This window comes from Prionailurus bengalensis, chromosome D1 (genome assembly GCF_016509475.1).
Source record: "Prionailurus bengalensis isolate Pbe53 chromosome D1, Fcat_Pben_1.1_paternal_pri, whole genome shotgun sequence".
Lineage (NCBI taxonomy): Eukaryota > Metazoa > Chordata > Mammalia > Carnivora > Felidae > Prionailurus > Prionailurus bengalensis.
Window position 1 is genome coordinate 104,003,773 of NC_057346.1, and position 17,456 is coordinate 104,021,228.

The 17,456-nt window shown below is 40.0% G+C and overlaps 1 protein-coding gene across 1 annotated transcript; it reads right to left on the minus strand.

Annotated features, from left to right (window-relative positions):
* Positions 1-647: 647 nt before the first annotated feature.
* Positions 648-8,671, minus strand: GLYATL2 (glycine-N-acyltransferase like 2). The gene is made up of 5 exons (XM_043579121.1): positions 8,558-8,671; positions 7,321-7,428; positions 4,988-5,114; positions 4,723-4,894; positions 648-1,414 (listed from the first exon to the last, which is right to left on the minus strand). The coding sequence occupies exons 1-5, from the start codon at positions 8,633-8,635 to the stop codon at positions 1,006-1,008; spliced, it is 894 nt and encodes a 297-aa protein (XP_043435056.1). The 5' UTR covers positions 8,636-8,671; the 3' UTR covers positions 648-1,005.
* Between the last annotated feature and the right edge of the window lie 8,785 nt (positions 8,672-17,456).

Consider the following 17,456-nt stretch of genomic DNA (forward strand, 5'->3'; position numbering starts at 1 on the left):
GGGAAAACAGAAATAGTGGGAGCAAAGGGATGCCAGACCACAGCCAAGGCATGAGGGCAGCTTATTCAAGCTGGAAAAGACCAGAAAATGGATTCTCCCCTCCAAACTCCAGAAGGTACTGACCTTGCTGACACTTCGATTTCCCAACAACAATAGGAAACCATACAGGACAGAAAAGTCATATTGAAAATATGAAGTTGGGGCGCCTGGGTGGCGCAGTCGGTTAAGCGTCCGACTTCAGCCAGGTCATGATCTCGCGGTCTGTGAGTTCGAGCCCCGCGTCAGGCTCTGGGCTGATGGCTCGGAGCCTGGAGCCTGTTTCCGATTCTGTGTCTCCCTCTCTCTCTGCCCCTCCCCCGTTCATGCTCTGTCTCTCTCTGTCCCAAAAATAAATAAACGTTGAAAAAAAAATTAAAAAAAAATAAAATGAAAATATGAAGTTAAGACACACAAGTCAACCTACCCAGCCCCTGTGATTAAAAGCCAATCAGAAAACCAAATGTTCACTGATGGCTACATAATTTAATTCAGTAAAATATCTCAAAACTCTTGAGAGGGCACGCAGGATCAAAAGCTGAGGGCTTTTCAAGGGTCCTTTGGAAAATTTTGTCAGAGGAAGAAGAGAATACCAGAGGAGACACTTCTCAAAACAGTCTTTTTATTCTTAAACATAGAAGCATGAAAAAGTAGTAGACTTTCATGAAAGAAGACTTCAAAGAGGAAAATGTTGCTCTGAAAGGGTTATCTTGGCACTAATGATTGACATTGGATGATTTTAATTCTGAAATGTCTGTCACCATAAAGGAAAAACCTAACACCAAAAGTTCAAGCTTCTAGTTCTCTGTAATGTGGAGGAAGACAAAAATGTTGTACAAGCGTGGGTTAAGTAATGCACGGAACCAAAATAATTGGATGTTTTTGTGCTAATACAAATTATCATGATTGTATGTGAACTGATACTTTTTTTCACTGATGAGGAAGGCTTGCAATAGAAAATGGCACTAATCAACAATATTTCTCAGGACTGCATTTCCACTGATGCCAACCACAAGAAGCAGCCTTAAAGTTCAGATCCCTCAGTGCCTGATTGTATTCTTCTTTATGTTCTGACACATGAAAATAACATGGCACTTTTTTCTGAATAACATAATTCATAAGGTGAACACTGGTTTTCTTCATATAGCCGTGCTTTCGGTATTCGGGGACAGTGTAGCCCATTCTCATCTCACAGGACTGTTCCATCACAATCCAAGAGATAAGGCGCCCCTCTGGACCCAGCACACCGAATCCTGGAAAATTCTGGAGGCAGCGTTCAATATATTTCAAGCTCCTATCATTTTTCCCAAATGCCCACTGTTCATTCACAAGCCCTGCATGGGAGGGATCCAAGGAAATGTTCTGAAAGCTTCCTTTCCTGTAAAGAAAAAAAAATGTGCATTTATTCAGCCAACATTTACAAAACACCAGGATTGTAGAAAATGAATATGACACCAATCCTTTCCTTGAGGATCCCACAGCCTAGAAGAGGAAACAGGTGGACAAAAAACTAACTCTTTGTCCCCTTGAAAATGTTCCCAAATAATTAAGAGGGCTATCACCCTATGTACTTAATGATACATTTCATAACAGAGAGTTAGCATCATATAGTACAGTACATCTCAGAAAAGTCTAACCATTTATCCCAAGGAAGAAGATAAGCATATATCTTAAAAGAGGAAGGCTATAGATACACCAGACCAGTCCTCAATTTTGTTCAAAGATGCATGTGTGAAATATGTAGTTTGAATTCTCTCCCACAAAATATCTAAAGACACAAGGTAATACTTCTTTCAACAGATATTTCCAAAAAACGTGTATCACCGGAAGATGAGAGCCATGTTGATCTTAAGCTTCATGTGTCCCAAAGCCCATCACCACATGCCTCTAGGAAAGTACCAAAAATGAAATTTAACAAGCACCAATACAGGAAAAGAATATCAGATTTTTTGGTGATAACAATAGGATTTCATCCTGATTCTCTCACTGGACAAGTTATCTGAGACTGAGTCTTCTCATCTGCAAAATCAGAATCACATCCTCTGTGGGTAGGGGAGGTTGGGACAGATGGAAGAGCCCAAAGAAGTTTCAACTATCTGCTCCCCGGGAGAAAGAGTTTTCAGGAATTCATCAGTTTTAAGGTCACTTTATGTCTGCCAGTAAGTGGGGTTGCTGCACACTAAATTGTCCACACATGGGTGGGGCCTTCTTTTCTCTCTGCCTGCCTGACCTTTCCTGGCCCTGCTTCTTCAGAGATCTCAAGCATCTCACCTGACCTTGTCTTGTGGCAGAGCCAAACTGAGGCTGGCAAGATATCAAGATATGCATTTGGGTTTAGAGGAAAGAAAGATCACCTTAGGGCAGGTACTCCATTCCAGATTTTCAGAGTTACAGTATTATTGAATCCCCATTTACCACTTTTCCCTATGCATATGTTTCTTCTAAGATTCTCATGGGAACACAGCTGGGCCACAGCAAGATTTGAATATTGTTGGCTCTCCTGGCTAAATTTTTTTTTTAATTTTTTTTTTTCAACGTTTATTTATTTTTGGGACAGAGAGAGACAGAGCATGAACGGGGGAGGGGCAGAGAGAGAGGGAGACACAGAATCGGAAACAGGCTCCAGGCTCTGAGCCATCAGCCCAGAGCCGACGGGGGGCTCGAACTCACGCGAGATCACTCGAGATCTCGCGAGATCGTGAACTCACGGACCGCGAGATCGTGACCTGGCTGAAGTCGGACGCTTAACCGACTGCGCCACCCAGGCGCCCCAATCTCCTGGCTAAATTAGTTGCATGTGTGAGCATATGTTTTGATTTTATTTTATTTTTTGAATTAGCAATATAATTATAGAGCATAAATGGATATTAATGAAAAATAATTCTTTCTTTTTTCTTTGATCTCCTATTATCCAGTTACCTTCTCTAAAGTCTACCAGGAATGCAATATATTTATGTAACCTTCCAGAGGTGTTTGATGCAATTTAAGATGTTTACATACTATGATAGCATACTGTATATATTATTCTATTTGTTGTGTTTTTTACTTAGCATTATATTTTGGAATTCTTTCCATATTAGTTCCTATAGAGCTGATTCCTTCTTGTTAATGGCTGCATATTATTCTTTTGTCTGGATTATACCATAATGAATTGACCTGCATTCCTATTGATGGACACTTTGGTTGTTTCTACGTTATGCTATCACATATTGATTTTATCAAAGTCTTGGGGCGCCTGCATGGCTCAGTCAGTTAAGCATCCGATTTCAGCTCAGGTCATCACCTCTCAGGTTCATGAGTTCAAGCCCTGCATTGGGCTCTGTGCTGACAGCTCAGAGCCTGGAGCCTGCTTCGGATTCTGTCTCCCTCTCTCTCTCTGCCCCTCCCCTGCTCACACTCTCCCTGGCTCTCAAAATGAATAAACATTAAAAAAAATTTTAAATAAATGTATCAAAGTCTTAAAATCCAATTTGAGAATATCTTCCATTTAATATATATATTATGTTACCCAACAATTCCAACTCCAGGATTTATCTTTCAGAAATATTTATACAACTTGTGCAATGATCTGTTTACGAAGACATTTCTTGTAGAATTTTTGTTATTAGGAAGAACTGGAGATAAATCAAAAGTGTGTTAATATGGGAATACATAATTGTGCATCTCCCTCTTATGGAAATCTATGCAGCTGCCAAAATACATGAAGATGCCCATATGAGCTTACATGAAAGGTTTATGTAACATATTGAATGAGAAAGGTTACAGTACAATAATTTCCTATGTTGTAAAAACAAAAGAAAAAGGAAAACAACAAAACCAATTCATACACACAAAGTACTAAAAGCATACACACTAATATTAAGAATATTTACACCTGGGGGCTCCTGGGTGGCTCAGTCAGTTAAGCATCTGACTTCGGCTCAGGTCATGATCTCATAGTTCATGAGTTCAAGTCCCATGTTGGGCTCTGCACTGACACTGCAGAGCCTGCTTGGAATTCTCTCTCTTTACCTCTCTCTCTGCCCATCCCCTGTTCTTGCTCACTCTCTCAAAATAAATAAATAAACTTAAAGAAAAAATTTACACCTGAAAGAAAGATTGCGGAGAATCTAAGTGGGCAAACTTTCGCTTTTTACTTTGAATGCTTGTATACTGGGTATAGCATGCAGTATTTTTTTAATGTTTATTTATTATTTTTGAGAGAGGGAGAGAGACAGAGACAGAGAGACAGAGCACAAGCAGGGGAGGGGCAGAGAAAGGGAGACACAGAATCTGAAGCAGGCTCCAGGCTCCGAGCTGTCAGCACACAGCCCAACACTGGGCTTGAACCCATGAACCTGAACCAAAGTCTGATGCCTAACTGACTGAGCCACCCAGGCACCCCTAGCATGTAGTATTTTTGCAAGAAATTGAAAATAATCTCAGTAAAGATTCTCTATGTCACCATGATGTCCTGTACCCTCCCAGGAAGGCTCCAAGTGAGTTAAATATATATATGGAAATAACCTCATCTAATGAAGACCCTGCCCATGCTCAGCAAACCTCAGCTAATATAGTTCCCTCCCTTTACCCCTACAACTGTGTACCCCATAATTTAGTCTCAAATCTTGCCTTTCCAAGTCTGGCCCTTACGACAACTCAATGATTTCTTATCAGGAATTTGGGAAGCAAAAGGCAAAATCTCACTTGGTATCGTCATCCACTTTGGGCATTTTAAATGACTCCATCACATCCACCTGGTCATCATTGGGTTCCACCGGCATTTCTGTCATAATGAGTATCGTCTTCACGTAATCCACCCGCACTGATTTTGAAGCCGAAATCTTTCTTATTGCCTCTTGCAAGCTCTCTTGGCAACCTGGAGAGAAGAGAAAGACAGCCACTGTCTGCCCCCTTCCACATCTGCTGTGAATGAACCAGAGGTCTTTGCTTCTTAACTCAGATCAGTTACCTTGGATCTGGAAGACTTGGTCCCAATTGATAAGCTGGGGCTGTGCCAGGACTTCCTCTAACTTGTCAGGAGCTTTGGTGAAGATTTGGTAAGTGTTGGTATAATGATCCAGGTCATCCTTCATCTCCTGATACAACAAACGGTCAACCTTATTTACACAGCAGTACAATTTACAAAATGCTCTTGCATATGCCCAGAACGCTGGAGACTCCATTGTTTGATACCCTCTGTTTTTCCCAGAGATGTGGGCAGAAAATGGCCTTGGAATCCCTTGAGAAATGAACCACTATTCACAGATTTATGCTGGTCGCTTTTGGATGGTACCCTGAAGGCACCTGCTCTTGGGATGGTGCTTAAGGACCTTTCTTGCCTGGGATGGGAGGTGCACCAGCAGGGTGTGTTAAGGGTCTAAAAGAGAGAGTGTCTACCTTATAGGGAGAAATAATGGGAACAGGGTTGGAGTCAAGACTGTGGGTCTGTGAGAAAGCCATGCCTGGGCTAATTCTGACTCAGCACTCTGGTGCTAGCATGGTGACTGGCCCTTGCTGTGCAAGTGAACAGAGAGGACTTTTAGAAAGAGCCATCACAGCGGGTTCACAGCAACACCTGGAGGGGAGAGCCCAGTCTCTCACTGCCCTGCATTCTTGCTCATCTTCTGCAGCAGATACTCCCCTGGGGGTTTTTACAGGTAAGGTTGGGTTCTAATTCTCCTGATAACTATGTAAATGGAGAAGTGTGGGAGGAGTGGTTAAAATATCTGGGATATTTTTAAAAATTTTTAAATTAAAAAAAATTTTTTTTTGAGAGAGACAGAGACAGAGCTTGAGCGGGGGAGAGGCAGAGGGAGAGAGGGAGACACAGAATCTGAAACAGGCTCCAGGCTCTGAGCTGTCAGCACAGAGCCTGACACAGGGCTTGAACCCACGAACTGTGAGATCATGACCTGAGCTGAAGTTGGATGCCCAACTGACTGAGCCCCCCAGGCACCGCTAAAATTTTTTTTAATGTTTATTTTTGAGACACAGAGAGACAGAGCATGAACGGGGGAGGGTCAGAGAGAGGGAGACACAGAATCTGAAGCAGGCTCCAGGCTCCAAGCTGTCAGCACAGAGCCCCACACGGGGCTTGAATTCACAGACTGCGAGATCATGACCTGAGCTGAAGTTGGATGCTTAACTGACTGAGCCACCCAGGCGCCCCTATCTGGGATATTTTAACTCTGGGATGGAAGGGATTCAATACTTACACTCCCAAAATCTGAAAGATGGGAAAGACATTTTTATTAAATAGACAGTTGGCTCTACAACACAGGTTTGAACTGCGTGAGTTCACTTTCAAGCAATTTTTTTTTAATTCGGTAAGTGTATTTCCTTTATGATTTTAAGGACATTTTCTTTTGTCTAGCTTACTTTGTTGTAACAATACATATATAATACATGTAACATACAAAATATGTGTTAATAGCCTATGCTATCATAAAGTCTTCTAGTCAACAGTAGTCTATTAGTAGTTAAGTTTTAGAGGAAGTCAAGAAATATATGCAGATTTTTGACTGAGTGGGGGCTGGCGCCCCTAACATCTGCATTGTTCAAGGGTCAACTGTACATGATGTATCTGTAGTTTAACAATACTCTGACATAGTAATTTCTGTCAACTTCACTTTTTATAGTGAAGAAAGCAGCAGTCTTTCCATGCTCACACAACTTGACAGATTTAGATCTCAAACCCAGTACTGATTCAAATGTTATTGGATTATGTTCATTCAGATCCAAGGGAAACAAAACATTTCCTAACCATTTCCAGCCACAAACATCTTGAGGTATATGCCTGTGATTAGAATCTCAATGGAAAAGAACTGACCAGGGCCACCTGCATGGCTCAGTTGGTTGAGCGACCAACTCTTGATTTCAGCTCAAGTCATGATCTCACACTTTGCAAGACTGAGCCCTAAGTCTGGCACCTCTATGAGTGTAGAGTCTGCTTTAGAACTCTCTCTTCCCTCTCTCTGTCTCTCTGTCTCTCTCTCTCCCTCTGCCCTTCTCCCATGTGCTCACTCACTCTAAATAATAAAATAAAATATAAAATAAAAATAAAATAAAATAAAATAAAATAATTGACCAGATGGGTTCCCAATGTTATTAATAAGCCCTGCATCACTGGCCATTTGGTTTACACCCATGCCTTATTTCACTGCCCCCCTCTCCCATCCAAGCAGCCATTCCAAAATCTATATGTATCGGGGATGCCAAGATTCTCAGCTTCAGCCCCCTCATTTACACACAGAGAACATCCTGAACATGACTGGCTTGGCATTCAGTAACTAGTGCTCTCACCTCTCTCTGAGGCCGAGTAATGACTATCTGATAATCTGGCCAGGCATCCACCAGCACCTCCATGTTGAATGGATTTTTATTTTTAATGTTGAAAATGGCACCATATACCTACAAGAGCAACAGATCAAAACAGGAGGAGATGAAGTTTTTCTTTGAGGTAGGGTCTTGGAGGTGGTATGGGCAATAAAGCCAGGAGACAGGAGAACTTGACAAGATCAATCTAGTGCTTTCAGGATGGCTCACTGAACTATCCATCAGGAAGTATGCTGCAAAAAAGCCCAGGAAGGGTCCACAAAAATCTAAGTTAATCAGTGAATCATTAGGAAATGGCTCGTCTGACATTTTTTCATTCATTTTTTAAAAATTCATACCATCTTTTTCATTTCATACTATACCATTTTTGGCACATATTATGTGTCAGATTTGTGTCAAGTGTGGAAAATCCAAAGGTGAGTATGATATGGCCACTGCCTTCAAGTTTACAAGGATGGGGAAGTATATAGTTTGATCATAATAAGACACATATTCTGATAGATGCATGCATATGGTTGTGTGGGATCTCAGAGAGGAAAGTCAATTACCTCTCTAGGAGTGGTAGGAAACTTACAGATAAAGTAATATTTGAATTCGGTCTTCAGAGATAAGTAAAATATTTTCCTGGCAAAGCAGAGAAGAAAGGCAAGTAATTCCAGGTGAGAGAAAAAGCATGCATGAGTGCTTGAAGTTGTGGCAGATTATATCATCCCTGATGAGCTTTGAGGGCTCGGTGATTGTAGCATGTGGTATATGGAAGAGACATGTTGGGAGATTAAGCGGAAGAGGCTGGGACATTTTGTGATAAACCTCAGAATTAAGGAGTGTGGACTTTTGTGCCTTGGACATGGACCACTACTGAAAGTTTAAAACAAGGGAGTGGTATGGTCATATTTGTGTCAGATAGATGACTCCAGTTACCAAGTGTAGGTAAGCTAGTAATATTGTAGAAAGGCAGATATTGTAATAGCCTGGAGCAGATAAGGAATTCCACTAGAGATAGCAGTAGAATGGATTCAAACAATGTATAAAAGAGGAGAAGGAGAAGGAGTAAAGTAGGTGTCTGGATATGGGTATTAAGATCATCCTTGCCAAAGGAGTCTGACTTTAGACTTGTATTTCCATCTGCCTGGAAGGTTCTGAGCCCTGAACCTATATCCCCACACTTTACCCCTCTCTCCCAGATTTCTCCCTACTCTCTCACCTTCAAGGACTCAGGGATGCTCTTTTCCAGGGATTCATACAGAATATGCAGCTTCTGGGATTCATGAAGCACAAACATATTGTATAGCACCTGAGCCTCCTTCTCCCAGGAAGATGACCTAAGGAAACAAACATACAAACAAAAATACCTGGAAAGATGAGACAGGTGTCCAGCAAGAGGAGAAAGGAAAAATCACCTAGGACATCATACACTGACAAAAATAAAGGGCTTTAGAAATTTTCAAGTCCAAACCTTTCATTTTGCAAGTGAGAAACTAAAGCCTGGAACTGCAGCTAGACTCAGGGTTCATTGGTGATCTTTCTACAATTCCATGGAAATTACCGTAACATATTTGGTGAAACAAATATGATTTGAGAGAGATTTGATTTTATTTTATTTGATTCAAATCAGGCCAAGAATCTGAGGAGCAAATGTCTTCAGCTGTCCAGATACAAATGAAGAACAACGAATCTTTTCAGAAAAACTATCCCAAGGGACCCTGAGATCCCTGGGCATTGAAACACTTATGCTAATGTTGTCATAGGATCAGTAGTATTTTCAGACATCATGAAAGAATGCAATCTTCCAGAAAAGATCCTAGAGACTATATTGAGTATAGTCACTTTTTCCTAAGGAACAAAATCATAGGAAGGAAAATTTTGTTGATCAGGAATGAAATTACCCAAGTATAAATTGGCAAAATCTAGAAACTTGAATTATACCCAAGAAATCTTAAAAATAGAGCAAACCCTTTTATTCAACAATTCTGCTTTTAAAAACTCATCCCAAGGAAGCAATAATAGATATCTATAGATATGTAAATATAAGGAAATTCACTGCAGTATTATGATACTATAAATTTAGAAATTATTCCAAAATGGGGTGTTTTCTGTCTCAGTCAGAAAAACATGTGACTGTTGATCTCGGAATCATGAGTTCATACCCCATGTTGGGTGTAGAGATTACTTAAATAAGTAAAACTTTAAAAAGTAGAAATGATCCAAATCCATTATAGAGGAATGCTTAAATTAACGATGGCATATCTAAATTATGGATCACTGGGCAGACATGAAAGTAATGTCTACAAAGTGTGCTTAATGACAGAGGGAAAAGTCTGTGTTAGAAAGTCAGGAAAATATCTAATATAATACCATGTGGGTAATATAAAGATGGATAGGTAAAATGGTTAGCCATGTATGTGTATGTGTGTTTATATTCACCTCGAAGTCTTTCTGAAATAAAGTAGTATAGGGGCGCCTGGGTGGCGCAGTCGGTTAGGTGTCCGACTTCAGCCAGGTCACGATCTCGCGGTCCGGGAGTTCGAGCCCCACGTCAGGCTCTGGGCTGATGGCTCAGAGCCTGGAGCCTGTTTCCGATTCTGTGTCTCCCTCTCTCTCTGCCCCTCCCCTGTTCATGCTCTGTCTCTCTCTGTCCCAAAAATAAATAAACGTTGAAAAAAAAATTAAAAAAAAAAAATAATAAAGTAGTATATAAATAAGATACACATAGGAATTTTTTTCCATTCTTATACCCATGAATATGTATATATATTTATATTACATATACCCGATCGAAGTATATATGATACTTAAAGACATTTATAAGAGTAGCCATATTTTCTAAAAACTAACAAAAAAAAGAGACTCAGAGCAATTTTGATGGCTTATAGAGGAGCCATCATTTTTTTTTAAATCATAACTATCCTGGAAAAATCTAGCACCTATCATATGGTATTGGTGTATGTAGCCAAAATCAAACCAAAAGGAAGTACAGCGATTAAGAACATGGTCTTTGGAGTCAAATAGACCAGGACCCAAACCTTGGCTCCTCTACTTGCTAGCTGGGTCACTTTAGGTATATTACTTTACTTGAAACTCTCTGAGATTTACTTTCTTCATCTATAAAATGGGGATAATCATACCTACTTTGTGGGTTGTCCTAAGGATGACATCATGAAATGTATATGTATATGAAGGGCTTAGTGTTCTGTTGGATGGTGTACAGATGTGCTTCTGAGGGAAATTGTGAATACCTGAAAACCCAATCAAGGGGACCATTCTATTGGACAGGAGCATAACCAAACAAAGCTTCAAATATGGCACTAAATATAAGTTCTCTAAGTAAATCTGTTAGCACGAAAACCAAACAAAAGACATCTTGAGGCAAATCACAGCTCTAGAACAAGCCAGTATATTTCTGGCCCTGTCTAGGACAATGGACATACTAACCAAATGGCAGATTATTCTGCTCATTCTTCAGGCCTTTTGTAGCAAATTTCTCCAGAAGAGTGTAATCTCCTTGGAAAGTAGGACCATCTCTTATTCTTCCTTACAGTTCAAGCATCAAGCACAGCCCTTGGCATAGTATAGCCACCAATGAACTTTTTGTTCAGTGAATGAATGGAATCAGTGAGGCATAGAGAGGGGACTCTTGGGATATTTTGGGGGGAAGACTGAGCAACAATTTTCTTCACTCTCCAATCTTTCAACTCCAGCTCTGAAGACAATGTGGCTGCTAATGGAAGCTTTCAAATAAAGAAGAAAATGTTCAATGATGAGTTGGTTTTAGTACCTTATGTCAGATATATAAGATGTAGGGGGATGCATTAAGAAGGGATGGGAGAATGGTTGTGCATAACTTCCGTTCCCTGCTGCCACATCCCATCATTCACAGCACATGCTCTCCCATTTCTGTGCCATGTTCCAGCCAAGTGCCCTTCAGGGCAAGACCCTTGCTTGGCTCCCACCAGTTGGAGACATCTATTTCCAATTCACTCTGGGGCCTCCAGGTGATAGAATCCTTCTGACTTAACCTAATCCAATAGACACTCTGTTATGATCATCCATAAAAATATGTAGAAGAACATAGATGTTTAATGAAATTAGGAAGGTTCCAACAGAGGAGATTGGGGGAAAGTGGCCAAAGAAGAGTGTGAAAAATAAGATGAGAGGCATCTCAGAAGTCAAAATAGGAGAAAATTTATTTAAAGGTGGGAGTGATTAGAAGAGTCAAATGCTGCTGGGAAACTAAGAGATGAGTACTAAAAATGCCACTGCAATATGGAGTTGGGAATTGATTACTGATCTGGAGAGAGATAGACCAGGAAATGATGGAGAAGAAATCAGGTGAAGAGAATTAGAGACTAAATGAACCATGAGGAAGTGAAGATAAGTCTTTAAAGAGCTTGGCCACAAAAGGAAGGAGAAGAATACAGGAGTATAGAGGGAGGAAGGAGACTGTGGGAGCTCAAAGGAAGAAATTTCTTATTAGATGAGAGTGGTAAGCATATTTATGCTAACTACATAAATCCAGGTATGATGGAGAGTAACTGGATGGGCCCATGGATAAAACAGGAGGTGGAAAGAGGAAAGAAAAATAGCTAAATCCACTGACCAGGCACTGTTCCAAATCCTTTGTGTTTATTAGTTCATCTAATTTGTAACCTTATCTCTAAGAGTAGGTGTTGGGATTAGTTTTGGGTGGGAAGAATACCTCTTCCACTGAGGTGGAAGAGAAAGCTTTTAGTTCAGGCGTATGCACGTGCATGTGTGTGCATTTACTTGGGGCGAGACAAAAGAGCAGGAAGGTGACAAGTTATCTTTGTCCATCTTCTGGAAGAAATAGAATGACAAGTCTTTCTTTGGAAGTGAGTAAGGTGGGAGAGTGTGCCAGGAAAGCATAGAGAAAAAAATAGTAAGTTTTTATGGGAAATGATTAGGGATTGAATGGCATCTGATGTTAGCAGGAGAAAGCACAGACAATGAATACATACAGGGATCTCCAGGCATTGCTTTGGACTAGGTGCAGAGGGAAAACCACTATTTGGGAGTGATATTCATCCACACTTATGAGCTCACCACCCAGAGAGTAGAAGCAGAGAAAACAAATTGAAATGAACCAGGCTAGAGCAGAAAATAAATAAATAAATAAATAAATAAATAAATAAATAAATAAATAAAGGAGGCGAAATATTTGAGAACAAGGAAATAAATTTAAATTGTAGGATTTAGAAGAGAGAAGGAAGGAAAGAAGGTAGGATAGAGACCAATCAAGGGGGACAAGATGGAGAGAGCACACTTTATAAGGTCAAAGAATAGCAATGGTGATAGGGAAAATGTATGCAGACTACATGAGAGCAGAGTCAGAAATTAGGCTGTCAGAGGTTAGGATTTCAGAGGTAGATTAGTTCTGGATATATGGCTGTTGGCTTCAACTTCAAGTCAATAGAGTAGGAGCCAGTAAGGGACTAGGAGTATCATGTATGATAGGCATCACCATGATGTGGCAGGAGTTTGATGAGAGAAAAGTCAGATGCTAAATGCATCCATGAATGGAGAGAAATTTGACAGAAAGCAACAGGAAAGAGGAAGACTTCATCTTAGCCATCTGGCACAGCCCTCAAAGGTTTTTCTATTCAAATGGACAAGTAACACTTTAGAAGATGGGTTAGAGGCCAGGAGAATGCTGATTCTTGTCAAATACTTGATCATGGTATTTTTGTGGATGTCTGGAGAGTTCAGGGACAGGCACATATATCAGTAATTTATGGTTCAAGGAAAGCATTTCTACGGCTTACCAGTTCAAAATAACACAACACTAGCATGGGCAGATTCTTAAGGTATTTTCCAGGTTCAGAGACCTACAATATTTTCGAGATTTGGTTCTCAACATTGGGACTTGTGAGCGCTCCTTCCAAGGATTTGCATGTGGCAGGGGGCAGGGGGGAGTCAATTAGCAAAATACTAATTATTTAGAACCAGGATTCTGATTAATTGAAAGGCTTAGAAAAAAGACTTTGGCTGTCCAAAATAATTCTGCTTACCTGAAGTTTCTTTGTAAACGTGTATACACACCACCTTCTGTCGTTGCTTAGTGTGGCAGTGGAGAGGCTTCCGTAGCTACTAACTTACAGTCATCCACACTAAAACTTGAACTGACTCATGTTGTCACTGGTCAGCATAAAGCTCCAAGAAGCTGTGGGTTCCAGTAAAGCACACTGGAGGTTCTGTTCTTTGACATTAAGTCAGACGCTTTGTGTGGACCAGAGGAAGACCAGGAATATGTTCTGTATGAGCAATTTCTATGATTGTAAGAAGTTTCCCGCTGAAGTTTTTGATTTATATGCTATCACTTATAGCTGATTGGCTATTTCCAAGCAATAATGATGAGGCAACTTTAGAGTTAGCAGAAATGGCTCAGCTCCAGCATTATTCAGGTAGTATCATTAGGGCAAACAAAAGATGTAGAAAATTTGGCTTCACTGCAAACCTCCTGGTTTAATGTCTTCAACCTGGAAAAGCTAGAATACCCCTGGGCATTTGCTGTTAGTATAAGAACTGAGATCATACACCTTGTCCTTTGTATTGTTTACAGTGAAAAGGACAAGTGAGGGGGGTATAGTAACACAAGAAGAATAAACAGCTACCAGACAGAAGCATGGATGGGGCTGGAATTCATTTTGGAGAAGAATGGTGGTAAAATGGTTTCTCAAAGCACTCTCCTCACACCGTCAAGATCATCTGTGCTTGCTTGTTAAAAATACAGGAACTTTTCCAAATCAGTTGAATCATGGCCTCCCAGAACACTTGGGAGTCTGTATTTTATAATAAGCTACCTAAAAGATTCTGGTCTGCATTAACATTTGGAAACATTGAAAGAGAGGAGAGGGTAAAAAAGCTTTCAAAATTTTACCCACTTTCTGAAACGGTGTGGAACAACTTCAAAAATTTTAATCATTCATGAAGTGAGAAAAGCAAGAGGTATTTTCACACTAATCAGGAAGATGGTGTTGAGAGAGAATGAATGCCTTCCACAAAGTCACAAAACTAGCCAACAGCAATGCCTCAACTGAAGCCAAAGACCAGATTCTTTTAATGACACCATGATTCTTCAATGAGTCATTCCTTACCCTTGGCCAGTTTCTGTCTTCTTACAAACATACTTCATTCATTTAGATAACATTTTAAATCCCACAGATGAGGATTTAGCACTATGCATGTGCTTGTTATATAAGGCCTTAAAGTTTTAGTAATTCCATTTTTTGAACCAAAAAAATTTGACATACTTGTAGTGTTTTATGATTAATTTGTTCACAAAATTACATTAGTTACAATATGTTGATTCATCCTCTTTTTTACATATGTTGACCTATTTCCTGCCAATAAAAGTATACTTTCTTTGATAGTTGAGATCATATTGTGGATAGTTGAGATCATACAATTTTTATGTCCCACACTGAGTATCACATAAGTGATTTCTCAAGCCATTAAAATTTTTTTCTAAAGATAGTTTATAATGGTTGCACAATTGAATTGCCCACTTAAGAAAGAATTTTATTTCATGATATTTGGACTCTCCTAGAAACTCAGTATGTAAGAGACATAATTACTAACATTAGGTTCCTGGATGCCCTCTCCTTACTTCTATAGAACTGTATGGACAGTCACTTTTTCTTTCTTATTGTTTGTTCTACCAAATATTCCTACCCCAAATAGAATCACTGTTATTACTTGTGCCTTTACGCAACCTGGACACTTTGGGATCTTTTATATGCAAATTGTCAGTCACCTGTAAATGTGTAGAGAAAGAAAGTTGAAAACAGAAAGGGGGGAAGCCAGATGGTAGAGTAGTATAATGAGAGATCTTGTCATTGAGATATTGAAAAGATAAGTGTATCAGTCAGGGCAGGCCACTCCAAAATTTCAGTGACTTAACATACAAGTAAAGAAAAGTTTTACTTCTTCCCTACATCACAGTGCCATATGAGGTTACCCTGTCCCACACAGTCCTATCAGCACGCAGGCTTTTAAAATTTTTTTTAATTCCAGTTAGTTAACATACAGTGTATTTTTAGTTTCAGGTGTACAATATAGTGATTCATACATTGCCCTGTGCTCATCACAACAATGCCCTCCCTAATCCCTTTCACTGATTTAACCCATCCCTCTACCCCCTCCCATCTGGTAAGGATCAGTTTGTTCTCTGCAGTTAAGAGTCTGTTTCTTGGTTTGCCTCACTTTCTTTAGGATGCAGGCTTTTTTCCATATTGTTATTCTGTCTTCCTCTAAGACTTCAGAGTTCTCTCTGGTCAGCTCATAGTGAAAGAGAGGAAGGACCAGCCACAGAAATGGTGCCATCACTTCACTAAAATTTCACTAGCCATAATTCAGGCACACAACTATACTTAGCTACAACTGATATTGGACAATAGTCTCTAGCTGTTGTCTCAAGATAAAAAAGAGAGAATACGGTATTGATGAGCACATGCAGAACCTACCACCATAGAGGAAAATAACCCATTGTGATAAGGAAGGAAGCTGGGAAATGAATCAAGAAGCCCAGTGGAGAAGGCAATCAACATCTTCCAAATCCTAAAATCAGAAAGGCGTTGGTGCATGGATGGAAAACCAAACACAAGGAAATATGTGTTCCCTACAACAGACTTCAGTGATGCTATCTTAGGGAAAATGGAAAGGAAAGAAGTAGTGATTCTGTCCAGGGAAAGGCAAATAGAAATAACTGCCTTAAGTCCTTTAGTGAACATGGCTAGATACAACAAACCATTCACTTGCCATTCCTTTACTTATCACAAATACTAGTTGAATACCTACTCTGTTACACTGTCCTAGACTGTGAGGTTCAAGACAGCCAGCCAAGTGAAGGAGAATAGGGATGTTGAAGTTGATGAAGACCATACTCCAGATAGAGGGACAGTATCTGTGACTTCTCAGAGCAAGAGAGAATAGAGCACTTCGGAAGATGTACTTGAAGAACTCAGGTAAGACTGGAGCACAGATGGGAGGGTGAAAGAGAGTGCCAGAGGGAAAGGCGCTAATCAGCCCTGTTAAGAAGGACTTTCTAATTCATCCCAAAGGTGATGGAAGGCCATTGGAAAGTCAAGACTGGAGAAACATGGCTGGGAGGGGGATGTCTATTGGTGGGATGCACACAGAGGTGATGGCCACCTGAGCTGATACACTAGCCATTGTCATGGAAAGAGGTGGGTTGTTTTGAGATAATTCAAATGTAAAACTGAGAGTATTTAGTGACTGATTGAGAAGGAGGAAGAAGCAAAAGATGACAGAAGGATCTGTGGACTGATCTAATGGAAGCATCAATAATCTTAATTATTTTAAAGGAAAAATATGTGAGTAAGAAACAATCTTACTTCACTTGAACTCTGTATTATGGTTTTTGAACAACAAATCTTTCTCTGTATTTATGAATGTCCTTACTTTGGGTAGGGTTTTCATGGTCTCAAACCTTCTAAATCCAGTTTCCTCCACCCCATTCTTTCCATGAGACCACACGTTTCTCCACAACAGATTCTGCAGTAGAGGTTATCAGATGCCCAGCCACCTATCCACCCTCCCATCATGCTTCATGAGGAAGGATTTGCTATTTACCAAGGGAACCTTTTAAATCTGCTTATGGACATTCCATTAGAGAACAGTGAGAATGTAAACAACATAAATTTAAAGATGTTCAAGAGTTTCCAGGAATTGCCAGGACTGTAGGTTTAGAATAATAATGGTTAACATTGATCAATTAACAAAATACCAAGCACATTCTAACTGATTAACATACTGTTTTATTTGATCCTCACCTATGAGGTAAGCATTACTAATTTTACTATCACACAGAATGGAAATAGCTGAGCCAGAACTCAGATCTAGATAGTTTGGTTCCAGAGCCTAACACCCCAAAACCTTTGCTAACAGCCTCCAATGAGATGTGGAGGTAAACCTCATTATTGTGCTTCTGATTGCCACCAGCTATTTGAGACCACATTACCTGCCAGTTTCCTCAGGGATGTGGAAAAGGCACAGATATCCAGAAAGGCATCAAAAAGGTAAAAATAGATAAATAACTATTCAGAGATTTGTTTGACTAGTCTTAT

What these genes read in the sequence shown, in the direction of transcription:
- GLYATL2 (XM_043579121.1), bottom strand. Translation starts at nt 8,635, where the DNA reads ATGTTTGTGCTTCATGAATCCCAGAAGCTGCATATTCTGTATGAATCC. An exon ending in TTACTCGGCCTCAGAGAGAG is followed by an intron (nt 5,115 to 7,320) that starts GTGAGAGCACTA and finishes TTGTTGTATCAG; the next exon opens with GAGATGAAGGATGACCTGGA. An exon ending in CCAAGTCTTCCAGATCCAAG is followed by an intron (nt 4,895 to 4,987) that starts GTAACTGATCTG and finishes TCTTCTCTCCAG; the next exon opens with GTTGCCAAGAGAGCTTGCAA.